Genomic DNA, 23,782 nt, shown 5'->3' with positions numbered 1-23,782 from the left:
TAATGAATTCATATCATCTTTCTGAAAGTGTATGGTAAATAAACAACTGACTCTAAGATAACCATCATATCATCCTTTTTGAAAGTGTATGGTAAATAAACAACTGACTCTAAGATAACCATCATATCATCTTTTTGAAAGTGTATGGTAAATAAACAACTGACTCTAAAATAACCATCATATCATCCTTTTTGAAAGTGTATGGTAAATAAACAACTGACTCTAAAATAACCATCATATCATCCTTTTTGAAAGTGTATGGTAAATAAACAACTGACTCTAAGATAACCATCATATCATCTTTTTAAAAACTGCTTGCCAATTATTTTTCATATTGCTAGTCGTACTATTAATTTGTATCAAATATTCAACATATTATGTCTTATGATGAAGTAGTGTCAAACTTTAATGTCATTGTGAGATTAAGGACGATTTGGTTGGTTGACATTTTCGATGTCCACTGGCTGGAGATCTTCTATATTTTGTTTGTCGTACAACACACTCCTATTGATTTAAATAACCCACCTTCCTGTGTTGGGCTTCCTGAGCACGTGGCCTGCCAGCGCCGGGAGGAATTTCTCTAGTGTAGAATAGCGAAGGGTTGCTTTGGGACGCTGCGGGCGTGAGGGTGTTAACCAATCAGCTGCTGAATTGCACGTCTCTGTGGTGGCACGCGGTGGGTATGCGAAAACTAGAAACGAGGACGAACTTTTGCGAGTATGGGGAAGTGTTATTTTAGCCTGTTGGTACAGTGTATGTGCAGATATGTCTAATGTTCGTTCCTTATGGATGGAATGGTAGCGGTCATCGGCGTGATCTTGCTGGCGGCCCTGGTTTCTCGGGTATCGGCCTTAGGTAAGTGACCGTTTCCAGTTCTCAACTTAAAGTCTCACAACACATAACGAGCAAGTCTGCTTCTTTTACGGGTTGACGGTGCGGTGGTGGACGAATGTCTCCATGTGTGATCCATATTCGTAATTACGTGGAGCTTCCGAGCTGTAGGCTTCGGTTTTTAACTTGAGAAGCTGTGATTAAAAACAAACAAAAAATAAGAAGCATAAAACGTGTTATACTTTTACAGAAAAAACGTTTTATGTTCTCAAATATTTTATCTTTCTTTGATCTAACACGCAGATGTATTGATTGTCTAGATAATTTTAACTCACTAGCAATATAAAATTCACAACGAGTACATATTATATTATTTATCATAAGATAATTACCAGCCTTATGGATAAGCTTGGATAGGCACTGCGTTCCGAAAGAGTCTCAAGGGATAATTTTCTGGAATTGAATGACAAACAGGCGTTTTTGTTTAAAATAGGTCGATATAATTAAACCTGTTTTATAATAAATGCTTCAATTTGTTCTAAGAAAGAAGTAATTTATAACGAATATGTTTTCGTTAAACTAGATAGAAGATAATATTTAATATTTGGTTTTATATATTTCTTTATTCCACTGTTGTTTTTGAGACATTAGATAATATTAATAATTTACTTAAAGACGTAAATTTATACTTGACTTCTCGAACCCCGGTATATCAGAGGGCAATTTTAAGGGCTTTAAACTCTGGGATTCGAGTAACTGCGGTGGACAACCCATTGTGTGGTTTGTGTTGAAACAAACAAAAGCCTTCTCCCCATAAATATGAACTTCGTATTTTTTTAAAATATTTTTTATGCGAAATGTGTTATTAGTATTATCAAATTTTATTTCCTATTACGGTTATTTATCATTTTTTAAAACTTTAATTGGAACATTTCAAACCCGAGTAGTTGTTATTAAGTAAGCGGCTCAGTTGCGAGTGCGTTTTTTGTTTTTGTTTTAGTATCAACACTAATTATAAATAATACCATAGCAACACATACGTCAGCAACAACAAGAGTGTCACCTGTAAATGATTGATTACTTTTAACATTGATAACATCAGTGGCTCAGTTGCTAAACTTGTTGCTTGTGTCCATTTGATGGTCGTTTGTACTCCCCCTGCTCTGAAAAAATAACTCTACCTACACTGTTTGTTTGTGTGACATTTCTTAGTCACCTCTCTCCTAATCACGTGCGTCTTTCTTTCTTTTTCTCGGTCGTTAAAGGATTAGCACGAGCAAGAAATATTCTGATTTTCATTGTATGAGAAGGGGTAATAATTTATAATAAGGTAATACGAGGTGTACTATCCCCTTGGTAGACGTGCAAAGGATTTAGCAATGGAAAGAGATTTAGGAAATTTATCATTTCTGGTTATCTTGCTTATGCACTGCCTCCTGTTAATTTGAGGCCGAGCGCTCCACTCGTGGTCTGTGGGTCGCAGGTTTGAATCTTCATCTCACCAAATATGCCCGCCCTTTTAAGGAGTGGAGGCGTTATAATGTTACGCTCAATCCCACTATTCGTTGGTAAAAGAGTAGCCCAAGAGTTGGTGGTGGGTGATGATAACTAGCTGCCTTTCCTCTAGTCTTACACTGCTAAATTGGGGACGGCCTCTACTGTCTTTGCTACTACTACTATGGGCTGGTGGTTAGGACGCTCGACTTGCAATCTACGGGTTGCTGGTTCGAATCTCTTTCAACGAACATGCTCGCTCGTTTGGCCACAGGGGTATTATAATGTGATGGTCAACCCTGTTGCTCGTGACTAAAAAAGAGTAGCTCAAGAGCTGGTGGTGGGTGGTGATGACTAGCTGCCTTCCCTCTAGTCGTACACTGCTAAATTATGGACGGCTAGCGCAGATAGCCCTCTTGCAGCTTTGCGCTAAATTCAAATCAAATCTGCTAATCTGACCATATATTGTATGATACAATATATATTCCATATGTTTTAAAAAAGTTTCGTGTGTTTAGATGCATTAATTTATTTGGGCAACAAACACAGCAGTTAAATGCAATGAAATTACGTTTATGATGCAGTTCTAAATTAAAATTATTTTAAAAGTTCATTCGTTTTTTTATTTTTCGAAACAATATAAGTACAGGAAATTTTAATTTTATGTTCTTATACAAAGTTATATTCCGAATTACAGTGAGTTAAACTGGTGCTATATACTTATTGCTCTTTTGTGAAAATGTGTATTTGACTAAAGCTTAAAATATTTCCGAGAGTACTTATACTCTGTTATTTATGTAATTGTGCTTTCTTTAACTTAATGCCTTCCGGTGGCACAGTCTGCGGACTCCCACCACTAGAAATAGGGTTTCGATATTCGTTATGGGCAGAGCGAAGATAGCTCCTTGTGCAGCTTTGTGCTTAATTCCAAACAGACCTTAACTTAATAAATTAGAATATTAAATACATTTACTTTTATAACTACAATTTCATTGTACAGATTATTTTGCATTGTTATATTAGTTTTCTGATTTAAGGCGAACTTAAATCTCCTAAGCTGGCCGGCACACTTCCAGTGTTATTGGGATTACGGTCGAAAAATCGCTAACAGCGAGGGAACCCAACTGATGAAATCAAACATTCTAGTCTTTATAAATAAGAAAGTAAGAACAGTATACTAGCTACACTTACCACCTGGTATATGTTTTTTTAGTTTTGGTCTAAGAAGGTAACTTGCTCTGATTGGAAGGCATTGTTGATACGTGTGAAAAAAATCTAATTATTTGCAAAATATTTGGAAACGATACTGAAAAACAAATAGGTATATCATCTTATTTAGTTTATTTTTGAAGTTTCAGTTAGATTTATTATCGAGATAAGATTGTAGTGAGCCAAATAAAATGAAAAGAAATCGACCATTAATTTGACGAGACATTTACTTCATACTGAAAGCGTACATTATTTTCTTAGAACAATACTACATCCTATGATGTTTTTACATGTCGTTGTTGTCGTTATCATAGTGGAACGCTACAGAACAGTCTATCTGCATTTTGTCATAAGCGCAGAATCGATCTCTGGATTTTAGCGATGTAAGTCCGTAAATTTACAATTTACTCATCAAAGGATTTTTACATGCCATCTGACCAGTACTTCAAGTAATTTTGTTGTTACATATGATTTTAAACTGGTAACTCAGTCTTTACCATAAATATTATCCTTCCTGCCTAACTTATATCACTACTGTATTATTGCCATGCAACATTCATTTGATTTTAGTTTTGCAAAAATGAGCCTTCACACCGTACTTATGATTGTGTGTGTGTGTACATAGATCATAGAAAGAGGAAACACAGTTGCATTTATTTTCCGACAAAAACGTTAAGTGCCCTATGGGAAAAGTTTAAAGCTATGAAGTGTGTGTTTAAAAACAATATTGAAGGGAAATGTCTTTATGGTGTTTTGTTTATATATTTTTATTATGATGTAAGATCATTCCTTACATTAATCGTATGCATATCTAATTAATGTAGTACATACTGGTGTGTAAAATACATTTTAGTAATAGAAATAAGTGACCTTATAACACCAGATTTGTCATTTTTCTTTAATTAAAGACGAATAAACTTATTGTTATAAAGTCGTTTGTTTCTAGTATTTCATATGCATGTCTGTCCATGCTCTTAAATTAGTTTAATTGAAAATAACCTGAAATCCAGCATGCATTGCGTTTTCTTGCTATGATATGACCACTAATATGACGAACTGGCAACTATCTGTCACCAAACATTAGTTTCGTATCGATAGATATTTCGCAAAAGGTGTATTAAGTTTTTCTTAATCATGTAACTGTACAATAACACATATTGAAATCGCATTTATACAATACTAACCATGAAAATTTATACAGTGGTAGTCATGGGATTTACAAGTAATAGATTTGTTACGAAATTAATAGGTTACAAATATGAAATGAAGAAGAGAGAAGTTTTGCTTATATTCAAAAATTTATTTATGGTAAGCTGTCGACTCCTTCACCAGAGCTGGCCTGGCATGAACAGGTGGTAAGGACGCTTGACTCGTAGTCTTAAGGTCGTGGGTTCGAATCCCTATCCCACCAAAACATGTTCACTCTTTCAGCCATGAGGGCGTTATAACGTTCAATCAATTCAACTATTCGCTCAAAAGTTGGCGGTTTGGTGATGGTGACTAATTGCTTTCCTTCTATCTTTCACTGCCAAATTAGGGACGACTAGCGGAGATACCCTTCCTGTAGCTTTTCGCGAAATTCTAAATGAACCAAACCTTCACCAAAGACTTCGTTCCATTGTGTATCCCAGTGGGACAAGGGTAAGTCTCTGTATATACGAAACTAAAATCACGGGTTAGACACAGCAGCTACTCAGATGTAGCTTTTCTACCTCACATATTTTTGCAACAATGCTTTGCTGTTTTTCACAGCTGTATATTTATGAATTTTTACACGAATAAAGATATCATACTGGATTGTATAAAACAACAATCTTATTATAATGGAGCCTGCGATGTATACATCAAACATCGAATCTTGGAAACTTCCGCACTAATTATAATTGAGTAATATTTTTATAACTAGGTAGCAATTTTATAGCTAAGTAATAAGTAAAACATTTGAAATTTACCCAAAAAGGATATGTTTCGATTTAACTGAAAAAAATATAAAAAAGCACAAAGATTTAAATATAAGACAATCTAAAAACAAACTTAAAACATATTTGTTTTTCTTTAGTGGAAATTTCATTAGTTTTGTAACAGAAAAGCAAGACTTTTTCACTGATAACTGCGTCTACAAAGAAATACTTTAATAAAAGTTACTCTGTGGTTTGGTCTGTTTTGAATTTCGTACAGAGCTACACGATAGCTATCTGTGCTAGCTGTCCCTAATTTAGCAGTGTAAGACTAGAGGGAAAGCAGCTAGTCATCACCATCCACTGCCAACTCTTGGACTACTCTTTTACCAACGAATAATGAGATTGACTGTCACATTATAACACCCTTACAGCTGAAAGGGTGAGCATGTTTGGTGTGATAGGGATTCGAATCCGCGACCCTCAGATTACGAGTCGAGTGCCTTTAACTACCTGGCCAGTTACTCTGTGATGTAATGCTGTAATGATAGCTCATTTTTTAAAACTAAAATTTCAGTAAAATCCTTTTTCTCATGGATGGTGAAGGTTATTGAATATCAAGTATCGAGTACATTGTTGTAGAACTGTTAGACGATTACAGAAAAAGCCACAGGCTTAATAGCCTTCTGCAAGACCTAGAAGTTATACCTGCTCGGAAGACAGGTATTTCTGTTAATAAAATTAACATACTAGAGATAAATGGCATTGCAATATTAACTTATTGTTTTTCTTTAATTGGACACTAAACGTTTCGCTTTACACCAAGCAAATGACGCAAATTTGTTTGAATTTGTAGTGTGTTTTATTTCCATTTTAAACATGTTATTTTTATGGTACAAACTAACATATATTTAGTTTCAGTCTTAAGCATGTTTCGCTTATATTACAATTTTTGTGCTTTGTATTTTTACTCTTAAGCATGTTTTGTTTCTGATACAATCTGATGTTATATATGTTAGAAGTCAAAACATAATAAATATTATACACAATTCATAATGTTGGAAACTTACCTGCTTTAAGCCTCGATATTTTCTAAATCTGTATTGAAGATTATAAAGTAGTTTTTTGTTCCTTTGAAATAAAGTTCTAACGTAGCTGCTGAACAAAAAAGTTGGTTTACTTAAGTCTTTTCATGAAAAAAGTATAAAAAAAACTTATGAATATTTAATTGTTTTATTTCTATTAATTCAGCCCCTACCTGTTGTGTCCAGGTCACAGGTTCATGCAGAAGATTTTGTGAAGAGGTAAGTCTCATACGCTACGTTTAGTTTGTGAGTTGACTTCGTGTATGCAGTAATTTATATTGTATATTGGGAGACCAATACAAATAAGAGCATAATAGAAATAGTGTATATAAACAGGTAAAGTAAAAAACAAAATAAAACAAATTAAACTTAAGAAAATCTTTAAAAACTATTTAAAATAACAGGATGAATTTGAATAGAAATTTCTGTCCAGGTGATGAGGAAGTGAAATCTAGGAATCTGTACTAATCGTTGAAGTCCGACATGGCCAGATGGTTAAGGCGCTCAACTCGTAATCCGAGGGTTGCGGGTTCGAATACTCGTCACACCAAACATGCTTGCCCTTTCAGCCGTGGGAGCGTTACAACGTCGATCAATCCCACTATTCGTTGGTAAAAGAGTAGCCTAAGAGTTGGCGGTGGATGATGATGACTAGAAGTTAGAAGTCAAAACATAGACTTATATGTTATGAACTGTTAGACTATCGAGTTAAGCTACACGAGGGTTATCTGTGCTAGCCGTCCCTAATTTAACAGTGTAAGACTAGAGGGAAGGCAGCTAGTCATCACCACCCACCGCCAACTCTAGGGCTACTCTTTTACCAACGAATAGTGGGATTGATCGTTACATTATAACGCCCCCACGACTGAAAGGGCGAGCATGTTTGGCGCAACCGGGATGCGACAGTTGAGAAGCTCATATTATTGTTTAAGAATTTGTCTCCATTCTTGTGTATTTCAATAGTGTCTCTAACGTTTCTCTGGTGAAAATATTTAGGTTTCATTTCTGTGAACCTGATCCTGTGGTCAGTTGTATACATGGGTGATAACGGGTGATTTTTTCTAATCTTCACAAGATTTACAGATCGCAGAAATTGTTACTTAACTTGATTCCTGTTTTGGTTTAATGATCGTTGCTGCCATAGTGAAAATTTAATTTTTTTATCGACATTACGAACGGAATTTGTAGTAAAGTTTTACCTATGTGCAAACCTTGGGGCAGAGACGATTCGTTTGGTACCATATAGAAGTTGATGAGTCCAGCAGTTTATGAGAAGGGATTTTTGAAAAGAAAAACCAACAACAACCTGGGTTTCTCAAGGGGTAGGATGAAAACTTTGACTTTTCTGGAAACCTCGGGAGAGAAACGATTGTTTCTGTAGGAAGAGTTATGTTACACATACACACACATCCATTCTGAATATGAAAGATACAAATATATATGAATGTGCAGTTTTTATCTAATATGGAAGAGTGAACGCACTTTATCAGTCTAGTTTGTTGTTATGCACTGATTATTTATAACCTCCAACACTACTTAAAACCCATTGCCGAGTTCCTGTTAACGGGGATGGGGAGTTACAGTTCAAGTGCGTAGCTTTTGATACACTTGATGACAGGTTAGGTCTTGAAAGTGTTGAGTGTCAACTTGATAATCGGGTTAGGAAAATAAACATCGAGGAGAAATGAACTTCGATTTTTCAGCATCAGTTACTCAAGTTGCTTCTAAACTGTAAACACAAGATACGATCAGTGATTTTTCTCGACTGCGTTTGTACACGAACAACGACGTCTAAACAAAACTGTAACAGATGGTTCAGCAACATGATTTAAGTTCATTCTGATGGTCCGTTCCATAGATACTAGGAGCTTTGGGATTGGGTTTTGTCCAGTGGAATCTCGAGCAGGATAGTGTAACTGAAGAAAAATATTTTGTCATAATTCTGGATATTGCTATCCACTATTTGTTGCTAATAGCAAAGTTCACACAATGTAAATGTGAATTTTTGTAGACATATTGATTATAAATCAAGACAGGCAGTTATCTTCTTATATACAAATCGATATTTTTGTCTCACTTGGGAAACTGCATATAGTTTCGGTCTCTTTATTTAAGAGAGGGTCTTAACTTATTGGAAGGAATTTAGAGAAGGACTACTAGGATGATTCTAGAAATAAAAGAGTTACTTTATAGAGATAGGTTAAGATCTTTTATTTTCTCTTGATAAAAGAAGACTAAGAATGATCTTAGTGAAGTTGCAAGATTATTCGAGTATGGGAAGAGTAAAGGCTTCTAATTTCTTTGTGCTCCATTCTGAACATAACAGGATGAGAGGACATTAGTTTTAAATTTGAAAAAAAGACAAATTAGGCTTAAGTTAAGATGATTCAATTTTTCTAAGAGGGCGATTAAGTTACAGAATGATTTTAGTCGGCAATAGTGAAGGCTGGTACCTTACAAGAAGTAAAAGAGCGAATCGATGATTGCCGAGGAATGAAGAGTGGGGTTAAAACTTTACTTTTTCTCAAGAGTAGTTGTGCAAGGATAGCTTTGGAAGAGCAAATAGACCCTTGTTATCTGTGTTCTGTGGTATGCCCCTGAACGTGTTTCGAACTTTTAGCTACGAGGGCATTTTAACTATGACAAATAACCTCGTTGTTCGTTTAATCTATCATATTGACGATGTTAAAAAAGAAGAAGTCGTAAATAGTTTAGGCTGCAATTAGATCTCAAATTTGGCATGACATGACCAGGTGGTTAAGGTGCTTGATTCGTAATCTGAAGGAGGCGGGTTTGAATTCCCGTCACACCAAACATGCTTGTCCTTTCAATGACGATCAATTTCACTATTCGTTACAAAAAGAGTAGCCCAAGAGTTGGCGGTGGGTGATGATGACTAGCTACCATCCATCTAGTCTTACACTGTTAAATTATGGAAGGTCAGCGCAGATAGCCCTCGTGTATCTTTGCGCGAAATTAAAAAACAACCAAAACAAACCAAAAGTCTCAAACCGGTCAAGAGTTGGAACTGTGAACAAAATGTTTGTACTTGGAAAAAACACACAAAAAAAACCAACATCTTATGCGATACACAGGATAAGAGCCAGGTCAAAATCCTCTAAGGTTCAGTATTAGCATTATATATTTTAGAACTGCTGACCAAAGGTTTGTTTGTTTTATTTGTTTTTGAATTTCGCACATAGCTACTCGAGAGCTATCTGTGCTAGCCGTCCCTAATTTTGCAGTGTAAGACTAGAGGGAAGGCAGCTAGTCATCACTACCCACCGCCAACTCTTGGGCTACTCTTTTACAAACGAATAGTGGGATTGATCGTCACTTTGTAACGTCTCCACGGCTGAAAGGGCGAGCATGTTTGGCGCGACGGGGATGCGAACCCGCGACCCTTAGATTACGCGTCGCACGCCTTAACGCGCTTGGCCATGCCGGGCCACTGACCAAAGGATACGTAGTAAGGCCGCACCACCTACTGCCTATGTGATCTCTCATGAAGATTACTTATTGCTTGAATTGACCAGAAAGATAAATTTTTGCCTTAATCTTTATTCAAATGAATTTCTAATTTTAATTAGTTTTGTTGATTATGTTTCAGTGGACATTTACTGTTATCTTACGAATTGTTATAACCTTTTAATTGCTTGGCTCCTTAGGTTGTTTTTGGCTTATTATCCAACGCAAAAATAAAAGTTGAATTCCTTCCATCTCTTTGTTGGTCGTTGTTGTTATTTTGAATTAAGCACAAAACTACACAATGGGCTATCTATACTCTGCCAACCACGGGTATCAAAACCCGGTTTTTAGCGTTGTAAATCCGCAGACATACCGCTAAGCCACTGGGGGGCGTTTGTTGGGCGTCAAGAAACTATTATTTGATTTTCGTCGATTGGTTACAAAAGTATTCAGCAAGTGGGTGTAACTTTGCGCGACCTACTCGCCATCTGGCGTTATTAATGAAAGTATTGCTTGATTTGCTTCAGATAGTTGTATAAGCTTACAGTAAACATGAGTGACCTTACATAGACTGTCAATTCGTTTTGGGGATTATTCCTTTGAGTGCGTAACCCTATATCATTGTGTACCAAATCGAACGAGAATTCGAAGCCATCGAACTTGTAAGAGTATTTTCAAATGACTCTAATCATTTATTTATTTTTTTCATCTAGTCTCTCCACCCCACCCCTCCGTTTGTATCAATAAATGGAGCTACTTCTATTGTTATTGGGAGTCTACGAAAATCAAACGATAGGGGTAGTCAGTGAAGCGTGGAGATGTTTAACAACAGGAGACATAGTGTTTATTGTCCAAGTTGGCAGTCAACCATTGAAAGTCGTATTGGAGCATAGTTCGCCTTGTAATTGCCAAGACAGATTTTGTTCTGTGTAGGGGGATCCTTTACATAAATATATATATATATATATTTCTTCTGAGATACATTCGTTCTTTCAGGACTAAACTCAAGAAATATTTAGACGGTGATCAATCAGGCGAAAAGTCCGTCACGGTACCGAGTTTCCTTTAATAGTTTTATGCGTTTCTATGTTAGAGAACGTCACCTCGGTTTACACAGTTCTTTTCTTATGCTGGTTTTCGAGGTTGATGACTTTCAAAATATTTCTCAAGAATATCCCGTGAGAATATATCGATAGGTAATTATATTTTATGTCAGGTTATATTTGGGAAGTCATACCATTCAGCCATATGTGTCTTATAGAAAAAATATATATCCATTAATATTCAACTCGGGAGTATATTTTGAACTAATAGTGTGTTTTATTTATATTAGATGAGGTGTTTTTTGTGATACTTTGGTTGTTTACTAATGGTTTACACATAGTGATTTACGAATGGAAAGTTCTGTTGTATGCACAAACGCTAAAATCACAGATGTGAACGGGAGTTGGAATTTGTAACCTGAAAGACGTTGTATACGCAAATGGGCTAAACTGCCGGGTCAGACCTCTGTGATTAAGGTGCACTTCTACCTCATTTGAACTCATGGCAGGTCAGCCAGCCACAGCATCTTCCACTACGAGGGCTTGTCTAGTCATTCGGACCAAATAACGGGATTGACTATTACTTTTAAAACACACCCTCAGTTGAAAGTGCGAAGTGTGTTTAGTCCGTTTGACCCGTGGTCCAACATGCTTATCATTAAGGTGTCACTTTTGGCCAAAAAAATATCACAGATACGTACGATTAACATTTCTAGAAATGAAATTGATTGAAGTACTTGACCTAAATGTAATCTGATACAGTCTTTTTTTAAAGCTACAGGGTAAAGTTTAATTGACATATTGTATGTATATGTATGTATACATATATATAGCGTATATATATATAAACGTATATATGCATCAGTGTTCTGCTCCGATTAATTAAATTTTAGAATTAAAAAATAACACAGTAAGAACTTTTACAAGCGTTATTTCTTTATTTTTGGAAAACTATGTCTCATATTTTAGCATATATTAATTACGCCAAAATAAGTATACTTGTTAGAACCAAGTTAGTTGGGCTGTATTAGAAATGGAAAAATGCACTCCACGTAATAGCAATGAAAAAATCAGCAAAATTTATTTCTTAACGTATCCAGATTATATAAATTTGAGGTGAGGTCCAGATTGGGTCAAAAGCTTCTTGTTACTAGTTAAAAGTCTCTCAGCGTGCATAACCTAATAAGGGCCTTCGTTATCGTTGAGGTCACAGACCCACTGACCTTTCAGAATTGTGGTCTAATGGTGAGTGGGCTAAATGCGAATGTTTGTATCGCTACAGCATTCAGGGAGTGGGTTAACCTCACTTATTGCATGGTCTTCATTTAAAACATACATATAAACAGGGTTTTTTAAACCTTGTGATTTGTGTAGTATATACTCTGTTTAACACGTGATAATATTACAGCGCACGACTTAAAGAGGTTAAACAAGAGTTTCACTGCACTGTGTGCGCATAAGTTGTACCAAACAATAAGAAAAAAAAAAAGAGGAAAACGAACCCATTTCATTTGCGGCATTATATTTTAAACCAAACTACAACGATGAACTAAGTGACACACAGGACACAAGCATCACCCTAAAGGTAAGATTATGCAGAGATGAACACATAATGCTTCCGGCTATTTATATTTCGAATAATCTCTCTGTCGGTCTGCTTCATGTTCTTTTATTTCAATACTTTCACAAGAATGAATTTAATGGCAATGTTTTTGAATATTGGAGCCCTATTTATGTAGTTATTTTTGTAAGTTTTGATAAGTTTCCCTTTTCCGTCGGTAAATATTTTGCATTCCGAGTAGATGTTTAGTTGATGATCAATAATTTAAGAGTGAAGCATATTGATTAAGAGAAAAACAGTTTGAAAAATAATAAATTTCCCGTAACGCGTGGGCGAGCTCAGATTTTTAAATATCACGCTGGTGCTTTTCTTTTTTTCTGTAATAAAAAATCTACAAAACAGTAATAAAAAACTACCCATGAGTAAAGATGAAAATAGGCCCACCAACTGGCAAACGGATACAGAAATGCTTGGCATAGTGCCAGAAGAGGTGAACGCGACCAGCACGAGGCCTAAACTTAGAGAGATATGTCAGAGTTTGCTGATCTGAGTCGCTCAACAGGAATGTGGTATTCTCTATAATAAGCGCTTTACACATTGACCCTGGTATCCTAGATGATTACAAACATTTTCCAATTAAATGAAAATAATTATAATAACTTTATCGCTTTCAGGATTCGCATGTTGCGGTTTGAAACATTGATGTAGATGTACGTGTGTAATAACATTAAACCAGGATAAACAGTTGTATATATTTTGAAGCAAATTTTACGGAATAATGGTTTCAAAACCTTTCTTTCTGCGATAAAAATGCATAACATCTAACCGGTTCTTGTTTTTGATACAATGTCCTGAAGAATTTTTTAAGCGAGTAATACCATCGAATAAAATGAGAGGTAATATCCATCTCTAGTACATATTTTCTTACTTTTCCAGAATTATGAATGCGCTATAGTAAAATTAGCAAGAAAGCACAAGAGATTTTTTTTCTACGTTACTTTATTTCCTGTATCATTTTGTAGTCCACTGAGAGCAACATGTCTGCTTTTATGACATTACGAAAAGACGTAAAATAATCCTCAGTAAAATATCTCAGTGTTACTGATGCAGTGAGGCAGAAAGGATGCTACTGACATTCGTCGTTTTTAATGCAAATTTGGACAGACTTGCTCGTTTCAGAATTTCGTGCAAAGCTATATAAAAGACTATCATCGCTTGCAGTCCTTAATTATGATTTGGTTTGTTTTGAAATTCGCTCAAAGCTACTCGAGAGCTATTTATGCTAGTCGTCCATAATTTAGCAGTGTAAAACTAAATGGAAGGCAACTAGTTATAACCACCCACCGCCAACTTTTTGGATACTCTTTTACCAACGAATAGTGGAATTGACCGTAACATTCTAACGTTCCCACGGCTAAAAGGGCGAGCATGTTTGGTGTGACGGGGATTTGAAGTCGTGACCCTCAGATTACGAGTCGAGTGCCTTAACCACCTAGCCATACCGGGCCCCTTATTTATGAACTGATGGAGTTAAGAGATCTAGTCAACAGCAAACACCAACAACACTTGAGCTGTTTTTGTATGATGGAAAGTGGGATTTGGCTATCATTCTTAAAGCACATTCACGGTTCCAAAATGCGAAGAGGATTTCTATAGCAACGAGTTGCTTACCACAAATTCTTGGATTCACAGTGCGGGTGCGCAAACTATTAGACCACACTCGTCTCATTTTCGACAAGCATATTTTTTATGCTTCAATTAAAGAGTAAATTACTATCAATTTTTCATTTACTTAAAACTTAAACGCAATACATATATATGATACTTCATGTTATTGAAAGCCGAGATGTGTGTTTTTTTTAATGAAACAATATGTATGCTTTTGATAATCAGTTATTCATAATTAAGATGGTCTTACGTACTGCTTGGTTTTGATTAAGCACGAATTGCACAATGGGCTCTGTGTACTCTATCAACAACAGATTTCGAGGCCCGAATTTTAGTCAAGGCCTGCAGATTTACCCATTAGTCTATGAGAAGTGGTTTTTATATACCTAAGTTAAAACAAAAAAGCTACTCTTGTGAATTCGTCGTTTTAAATAATTTACCTTATCCTCAAAAAAATAAATATTATAACCACTATAGTGGTTCATAATAGGGATTGTAACTGCATAAGACCCTAATAGAATGCTCAGGCAAACAGTACCTTAAACAGTAAAGATTTATTTCAAAGAACACTTTGAAATCGTCTTTATTGACTGATAAGATTGTACACATATATAAATGCACATAAAAAACATAGATGTCAGATTTACAAAGGAAGAAAATGCGCTCAAAACAATCCATTTGTAACTCTTGCTTTCTTACAAGCCTACAACAAAAATGACTTGTTGTATAGCACCCAAACCTTTCGTAGAATACTAAATAAGATATTACGACGATCATAAGGATATTAAAAGTGTACTAGTTTCTTGTGTATTTTACATAAGCTAAAAACACCATAATTTAGTGTAAACGATGCTACTATTACCCCCTTAAAGTAGGCTTCGTTACAGATATCTTATGTTCTTTTAAGAACATTAGATACAGAGTGAAACATGAATTATCAGTCAATAATAGATAAACATTAGACAACTGTAATATGTAGGTACTCAATGCTTTTCAAACTATATAATCGGTGTCCTTATGGAGCCAACTCCTAAATTATGTATGAAGTGAAAGAAAAAATCGATACACATAGTATTACTTTTTATTACACATATTTGTAGAATTATAACTTTAAGAAACACGAAAGTTTTTCTAGAGCGATGTTTTATTTGAAAAAGCTGCTTTTTTACTAATATAATTTTATATGTGCTTAGTAGTGGTATATCTGCCCACTGTTATGCATTATATTCAGATACCCTGAACTAAAAATGGTTTCAAAATTCTCAAACAAGTCTCTATGACGATCTCTAATTGCAGCTTAACAGTTTGCATCTCGAACTAATACGATCAACTAGTCGATAGTTACAGTAAATCATAATGAACCGTTATAGCTAGTCACTAGCTATGTTTATTATTATCACAAAGTATAAAGTTAGCTACCATATCAAGTAATTTTTTTTACATATACTTAAGCATAAAAATAGCCGTAAACAAGAAAACAAGATAAATAAAAACAGGAAATTTTGACTTAATCAAATATAATTCTAGGTAACAACATGGAGATCAAATAGGGGTTTGTGGTTTCAGTGAATAATGTCTATAGTATCTCCAGCCTTGTTTGATTGCTTTTTCAGGATCCCTATTTGCAGTTGTTTTAAGTTCCCAATTTTTTATTTATCTTCTATTTTTAAAATCCTAGCTACATAAAATTTCCAAATGTCAGTTAAAAATGATGACATTTTTGTTTTTCAATATTTTTGCTTCAAGAAATACCTTATGTCAAAATACAAACTTTTCCTTGGTCAGAAATACTATTTTGTCAACTTAAGAAACATAACATACTTTATTGAGTTACAAAATATATTTTTGGTTAAGTAAATTACATTTGAGTTACCTCAGCGTAAAAGACAAAACGTTTGTCACCTGGATTTCTCGCCTGTTCGCTCTGTTGTATAACTACTAATTCCTACTTTAATACCACTGGATTATCCTAAATCTATAGAAGTTAAATCTGTTCGGTATTTTAAATAGTTGAGTAAGCTCATGAGATACTTAATTAAGCCCAACTGTCTACGATAAAAGACACTTATGTCATCCTTTCTATTCTCATTTTGAAATTATAAGTTTCTTTTGTATATAGATGTAAGTAAAAACATCCAAAAATATATTACCGGTTTCAATCACTCTATAATATCATATTTGTGCATTCAAGACATACATTGTCCATTATGTTGTCCGGCAACACATAAAAAAAAATAAACAGAGAAGAAAGATTACAAATGAAGCTCAAAACTTATCTTGAAAAAAAAACAAACCGGAAGTAAAGTATACGTGTGTGCTATTTTCGGCAAACATTAATGGTTATCAATAACGAATTGAGTTAAACGAAATTTGATTTGTAGTTTAGATAATATTTGATTAGCTTTTTAACGAAAGATTCTGATAATTTTTAACAAGATTCTGAGACTGGGACTATTTTTTGGGGTTGACGTAGTGCATTCTGATACTAGAGGTGTATGTTTTGGGAGTTAAAAATACATTTTGAACTCGGAGAGCAAACTAATTCGAGGGAGGACGGGATGAACTCTTTGGTTGTGCGATTTTCTTTTGTTACGTCAGAAATGCTTATGATGAAATAAAGGATTTTTTTTTTTCCACGAAGGAAACACCCTAGAAAAATAAAAAGAGGATGAGGTTCCAGTTATGTAGAACTACTAGTTTAACGTAGAAATTTAGAATTTTTATATTTTTTAATACTCAAAACAAACATTTAAATTTGTATGATGAGTTCATTGTTCATAGTATGTATATACATATCTATCTTGGTAAGAAATCATTCATTAAGTATATCATTTAAGCTAAATGATTAAAGTACTTTCGTAAGATTATCATATTGTTGTTACGATGGTTTAGTTGTTTTTCTCTTGATTGTTTGATAACATGCAATATTAACGATTATTTATATGAAAAATTTTATATTTATTTTGTTTGTGCGCAGAGCTTATTGACTGAAGCGGAAGTGTATAAAAATTGATTGCTTGTGTTTTTTATAGCAAAGCCACATCGGGCTATCTCCTGAGCCCACCCAGGAGAATCGAACCGCTGATCTTAGTGTTGTAAATCCGTAGACTTATCGCTGTACTAACGCGGGGCGTAAGAATTGAACCAACTAGATTATGTCACAATTGGGATGAATAAGTATTGCTGGAGAAACCATTGTTTTATAAACTAATTTTTTAAAAAAGAAAAAGAGTTAGGAGAAAAAGATTACCACACAACCGAATTATTGATTTTTATATTGAAGTTATAGTATCGTTATAGTGGGGAGGTAGTAAATATTGTGATGATATCTTGTAGTTATTTTTAATTTGAGACTGCGCTGACGACAAAGAGCTCATGTGCTTAATTAAGTTAGCACTATATATTAATTTTATAAATCCATACACAGTAGTGACAGTATATATTTTTTTATTTGCTTTTTTTCCGTTGGGACAGCGGTAAGTCTATGGGCTTTCAACGCTAACTTCCAGTGTTTGATTCTCAGCGGTGTACACAACAGATAACCCAATGCGGTTTTATTATGCAAACAAATACAAGTTATTTGCTGTAATAATTTTAATAATAATAATTTACCACGGTACTTGAAAGCAACAGCTGGTAATTGTGTTTGATAAAGAGCTACTCTATTACCCTTATTCTTATTTTCATCGACAGCTCTGACTTGAATGCTTAATGTGCAGTTTTATTATCCTTCACTTTTATTTATTATTATCATACTTTTAACATGAAGATAGTTTTGTACATTTGCTCGTCCCTAATTTAGCAGTGAAAGACTAGAGGGAGGGCAACTAGTCATTTCCACCAACTGCCAACTCTTGGGATACTCCTTTACTAATGAGGCCCGGCATGATAACGCCCCCACAGCTTTCAGCATGTTTGGTGTGACGGGGATTCGAACTCACAATCCTCGGATTACGAGTCAAGCGCCCTAACCACCTGGCCATGCTGGGACGATTGAATTATAACTTTGTTTTAAGTAAGCCGCTCTGATAGGGAATTAATATTGATACTTTTATATTTTACGTTATTTCATATTTTTTTAAGTAAAGAACATTACGATTTTGAAACACATTTATGATGTCCTTCAATGGGCCAGCGGTATGTTTGCGGGCTTAAATCCAGGGTTCAATTCTCCATGATGGACAAAAGGCAGATAACCTAGCTGGTAGCTTTGAGCTAAAACAATAACATAATTGATAAATGTAAGGATTGAACAAGTAATACATTCAATTTAAAATGATCGGGCAAATTAACGTTGTTCCACTGTTCTGCAGATAAAATAACTAAATAATTTTTTTAATTGCCAAAATTTTTGTTAGTCTCCTGGAAACTTCAGACGATTTTTATAATAAACAAACTGTCGCGTAATCCAAATTTTAAAAATATAACACTTTAAAATTCTTCAAACAAAGTGAAACAAATAGAATGTATAAAAGAAAAAAAAAACAAGTCTTTTTCATTCTTTGCACTAAAAGTGTTGTTAATAAGTTAATAAAACGTAGGATATTTATTATAATATTAATTTTGGTGAATATCCGATACAAACTAATTATAATGTACTAAAACACATTTTAAATAAGGTTTTAATGCACATAAATTCTCGGGTACTTGAGTTTATTTGTATTAGGGTGTCAAACTCAAGACCTCCTCAGCGGTAAGTTAGTGGGCTTATAACGCCAAAAATCGGATTTCGATATCTGTGAAATACGGAATACACACACACACACTGAAAAACATTTACACAGGCTCAGTTTACTTGCTTGTTTTTATTGTTGTGAAGATTAAAAATGCTTAATGGGCTATCTGCACTGTGGTCGCTGCAGATATCAAATCTGGAATTTTAGTGTTATCAACGCCCAAGCCATCGGTGATGGGTGGGGAACATAATTTCCTAACGGTGTTTCCTAATCCTAAGTCAGTAATATAATATTTAAGTCAGTGGCATGACAGGAAAAGTACATATTGCATACGAGTTTAAACAGAACGAGTTTGTTACATAACATTTTTTGTAAAATGTAATATCATATTCACTGTTTCCCGTCAAATACGGTCACGTACCAAAAAGGTTCTTTTTGAAACAAAAGGTAAACATTTTATAATTGTAAGATGTATTTATACGAGTTTGTTATCAAATGTATCCAGGTGGTTAAGACACTAGACTCGTAATCCGAGGGTCGCGAGTTCGAATCCCCGTCACATCACACATGCTCGCCCTTTCAGCTGTGGGGGCGTTAAAAAGTTACGGTCAATCCCATTATTCGTTGGTAAAAGAGTAGCTCAAGAGTTGACAGTGGGTGGTGATGACAAGCTGCTGCCTTCCCTCTAGTATTACACTGCTCAATTAGGGACGGCTAGTGCAGATAGCTCTCGTGTAGCTTGCGCGAAATTCAAGAGCAAACAAACAGACGATCAGAAGTATAGTAACAAGCCTTCTCTCTTGAAGACTTGAGTGGCTCAAAGATATATTTGAGGACTTATAACTCTAAAGTTAGGGATTCTATTCCCTGTGTAACAAAAGTACAGGTAACCTATTGTATTTTGCCCGGATGTTTTATTAGAATTTTGAACAAATTATTTTGCGATCACTATTATGAACCACTGTCATGGTTCATAAAAAAAAGACTATTCAGTATTCAGAAAATAAATACTGTTTTTATTTGTTTGTTTCTCCTAGGACATTACATTGTTTCAATAAACAGGCGTGTTTATTTTTCTCATCATGTTTAATTTGGTTCGATGACGCTTCATATCCCTGTGTTTATCTTCCTTTCCTGGAAATCAATATTTGACAATAAATGAGGAACATTTTATCACCTGTTTCACTTATTCTGATGTACTTTATTTATGTACACTAATGATTATATTTTCTCACCTGTATATACATGTTTAGCATGTTTATATTTTTCATCTTGGCACCTTCTGTGTGGGTGTTTGCGGATCGGACGCCTACGTTTGTACCGTGGTTTCGTGGAATGTAATGTCGTGAAAGTGAGAGAGTGTTTGGTTGTGACGACCTCTAACCCAATGAAATTGGGCAGAACTGTTTTCTCCATTGGCGTTAAGATAGTTTATTCTGTACCAAAGACCCGCATTGAACAGCCGGCTTCGACGTTAAGCACAGTCTGATGGTCTGGTGAAAGCGACGGACGTAGCCAACTCCTTGCCTCCAAGTTTGTTTAAGTCAGAGGACGATGGGGTATGAAGTTCAGGATAAAAGAAAAAGAAAGAGGCCACAGAAGGGGTAGGGCTGTGAGAGGGTAACAAGTATGTTGTTATATCAATTAGTTTATGTACGTCTATTTTAATAAATATTTAACACTCCGGATAAAAAACATTTCCAGAAAAATCGGTTCACATCACACACTTTTGGAGAAATTTTGAACAAGAAACAAAAAATAAATTATCAGAAAAAACAAAATGATAGGAAATCTCTTTTCCATGAAAAATTTGAGAATTTATTTGCGAAATTTACTGTTTTCTAAATGATGACAAGTTAATTATGGTCCACAGAAGTGATCGTTTGTTGTAAATCACAAAGTTTCAGAATGGGCTTAGCATTGATAGCAGTGGATGTTATAGATCCACTGACCAAGAAAGCCTCAATATATTGCTCAGTTTTATTTTCAATGTTTCAGAAAGTTAGAAATGTCTCATCTTAACATCCAGTCTCTAAGAAACTAACAAGTAAATTAATGCCCTGTTGTTTCAACAGCTTGTTTCATTTTTACGATGCACAAGAAACACGTTTTCTTAACCCTGTTTTACTGAAGAGAGAATAACTCACATTCTACTTTGTTGGAAAATTAATATTAGGAAACATTACACCTGCTTCCTTCATTATAAAGATCAGTGGAGCGAACAGTGCTGTTGCTGCCACTCACGAAAGTTCAGGAAATCCAGTAAAACAAAGAACAACTATACATAGTTTATAGTTGTGGGACTTTAACAATCATAATAGTATACAGTTAAGGGACTTTAAGAACACTATATGGTATACAGTTAAGGGACTTTAACAACTATGTGTGGTATACAGTTATGGTACTTTAACAACTGTATATGGTAGACACTTATGGGACTTTAAAAACTATATATAGTATACAACTAATGGTCTTTAATAACTATATATGGTATACAGTTGTGGGAATTTAATAACTATATATGGTAAGTAGCTATGGGACTTTAACAACTATATATGGTATACAGTTGTGGGAATTTAATAACTATATATGATAGACAGATATGGGTTTTAAACGACTATATATAGTATACAGTTATGGGACTTTAACAACTATATGTGGTATACAGTTGTGGGACTTTAACAACTATATGTGGTATACAGTTGTGGGAATTTAATAACCATATATGGTAAACAGTTATGGGACTTTAGTAAACACCACACTTGCTGGTATTACCCAACACACGTTCTTGTTTCTTACTGTGACAGCATTACTGATGCTGGCTGACCTTAACGTTATTATTACCTTTTAAAGTTCAAAGTTTAGATCAGAGGAAATCAGAAAAAAGACTTTGGTTCATTTCGAAACAAGATAAAAATTGATAAACGGAAAACAAAATTTAATTTTCTCGTGATTTACGAATACTTACCTCAATATATATTGACATATACTAATATTTACCTTAGTGGTCATTTTATTGGTGAACAAAGTAAATACCAGTTTTGTGCAAGATCAGAAACTGATTGTTTTCAAGATGTTATCTGATTGGGGATTGGAGGGTTATCGCACACGGTAATGTACATATTGTCGTGGTCTTACTTTTGATTTGAAAATGATTTAAATGAAATGAAAAAGCACACTTTACTAACTTAATACAGTTCACATATTAACAGTTGTTATTCACACAATTCAGTAATATAACGTCTCAACCATTGTTGTGTATGTCGTCCTCTACAAGTCTTGATGAAATCAGATATCAAGCTGAAGGCCTTGTCGGAATTGGATATAACAAATATTGTATGTTTGGCACGTTTTTTAATACATTTTTGCATACATTCACTCGTAAGATCTTGGAATTAGAGATATTCCGAATCAGATTAATTTTAAATTCATCAAGTTACGACAAATAGAAAAACAGCAAGAAGACTTAGAAACCTATCTGTTTGATTTGAGTTACTTTTATTCTATTCTTGATTATTTTTATTATTGAGAAAAATAATGAAGACCATCGTTTAACAATGAAGCTTTCAAGACAAATGCTTCACGTATTGTAAAATACTGAAGTAGTTTTGTTCGTACATCAAACAATCATGAACATAATGCATTTAATTCCGAGCTACTGCGACTTAACTTGTCCTGCGTTTTGTATAATAACTGATTTTGTCAGTTGGTTGTGATATGTTCATTTGCCATGTTCTTATTTGAGCGAATTTCGTCCTTTGTTATTATCAGTGAATTGAGGCGGAAGTTGAAACCAGGGAGTTAAATGGGGTGTTATTGGGGTGCGAAGGAAGACAACACTCGTTTGGTTTTTACCCTCTTTCCCCCATCCACCTCTCATCTACACACCTCGTCTCACATATGTGATAATTCATCTGTCACGAAGTGCTCAGCTGTGTAGTGACAGCACATGTCCCTTCTCGTTATCTATCTCAACACGAGGCAAGCTGCCGTGAGAGGACGTCTCTAATTTCATTTTGATGGTGGTCATAATTTATTTTGTGCTAGTTAACTTCACTGTAAAAACACTTTATAAATAATGAAGATCACGTTGTTTGTTAAACTGAGCTATGAATTAAATTATTACACATCGAATCTTAAACTAAGAACTAAGTTACTTGCCTTTCGTAACTATCTGATATATGTTTACAAAATAACAAAATAGATAAAAAAATAAGTTTATGTTATATTTCAAACATGTATCTTTTCCTGATGGAAATTCACGTGTTATTAATACAAAATAACTTGTCACTCTGCTTAAACATATACTTCTTATCTGTTAATTTAAACTATTACCCTTTTATAACTCCCATACAACAAAACCATTAACTTTTCCTCATACAACAAAACCATAACATATCACCTCATTCACTCTAACCAATAAATAACCTTTTATCACTGTAATACAATAAAAGCATAACTTCTCACCTTATTCGTTTAAACCATTACTCTCTTACAACGCTGATACAACGAATTTGTTTGTTTGTTTGTTTTGGAATTTCGCACAAAGCTACTCGAGGGCTATCTGTGCTAGCCGTCCCTAATTTAGCAGTGTAAGACTAGAGGGAAGGCATCTAGTCATCACCACCCACCGCCAATTCTTGGGCTACTCTTTTACCAACGAATAGTGGGATTGACCGTCACATTATAACGCCCCCACGGCTGAAAGGGCGAGCATGTTTGGCGCGACGGGGATGCGAACCCGCGACCCTCAGATTACGAGTCGTACGCCTCAACACGCTTGGCCATGTTGGGCCTGATGGCTTACTGTTTGTTTGTTTTTTTGAAATTTCAGCCGTGGGGGCGTTAT

The 23,782-nt window shown here is 34.8% G+C and overlaps 1 protein-coding gene across 1 annotated transcript in view; it reads left to right on the top strand.

The window, feature by feature from the left end:
- Positions 1-687: 687 nt before the first annotated feature.
- The window catches only part of LOC143246225 (reversion-inducing cysteine-rich protein with Kazal motifs-like), a 95,839-nt gene continuing 72,744 nt past the window's right edge, over positions 688-23,782 (top strand). The window contains exons 1-2 of the mRNA XM_076492561.1: positions 688-855; positions 6,684-6,736. Coding sequence (XP_076348676.1) covers positions 786-855; positions 6,684-6,736 — 123 coding nt within the window. The 5' untranslated portion in view covers positions 688-785. The remainder of the gene's footprint in view (positions 856-6,683; positions 6,737-23,782) is intronic.

This window comes from Tachypleus tridentatus, chromosome 3 (assembly GCF_004210375.1).
Source record: "Tachypleus tridentatus isolate NWPU-2018 chromosome 3, ASM421037v1, whole genome shotgun sequence".
Taxonomy (NCBI): domain Eukaryota; kingdom Metazoa; phylum Arthropoda; class Merostomata; order Xiphosura; family Limulidae; genus Tachypleus; species Tachypleus tridentatus.
Note: the sequence above shows the minus strand (reverse complement) of the source record. Positions and strands in the feature narration are given on the sequence as shown.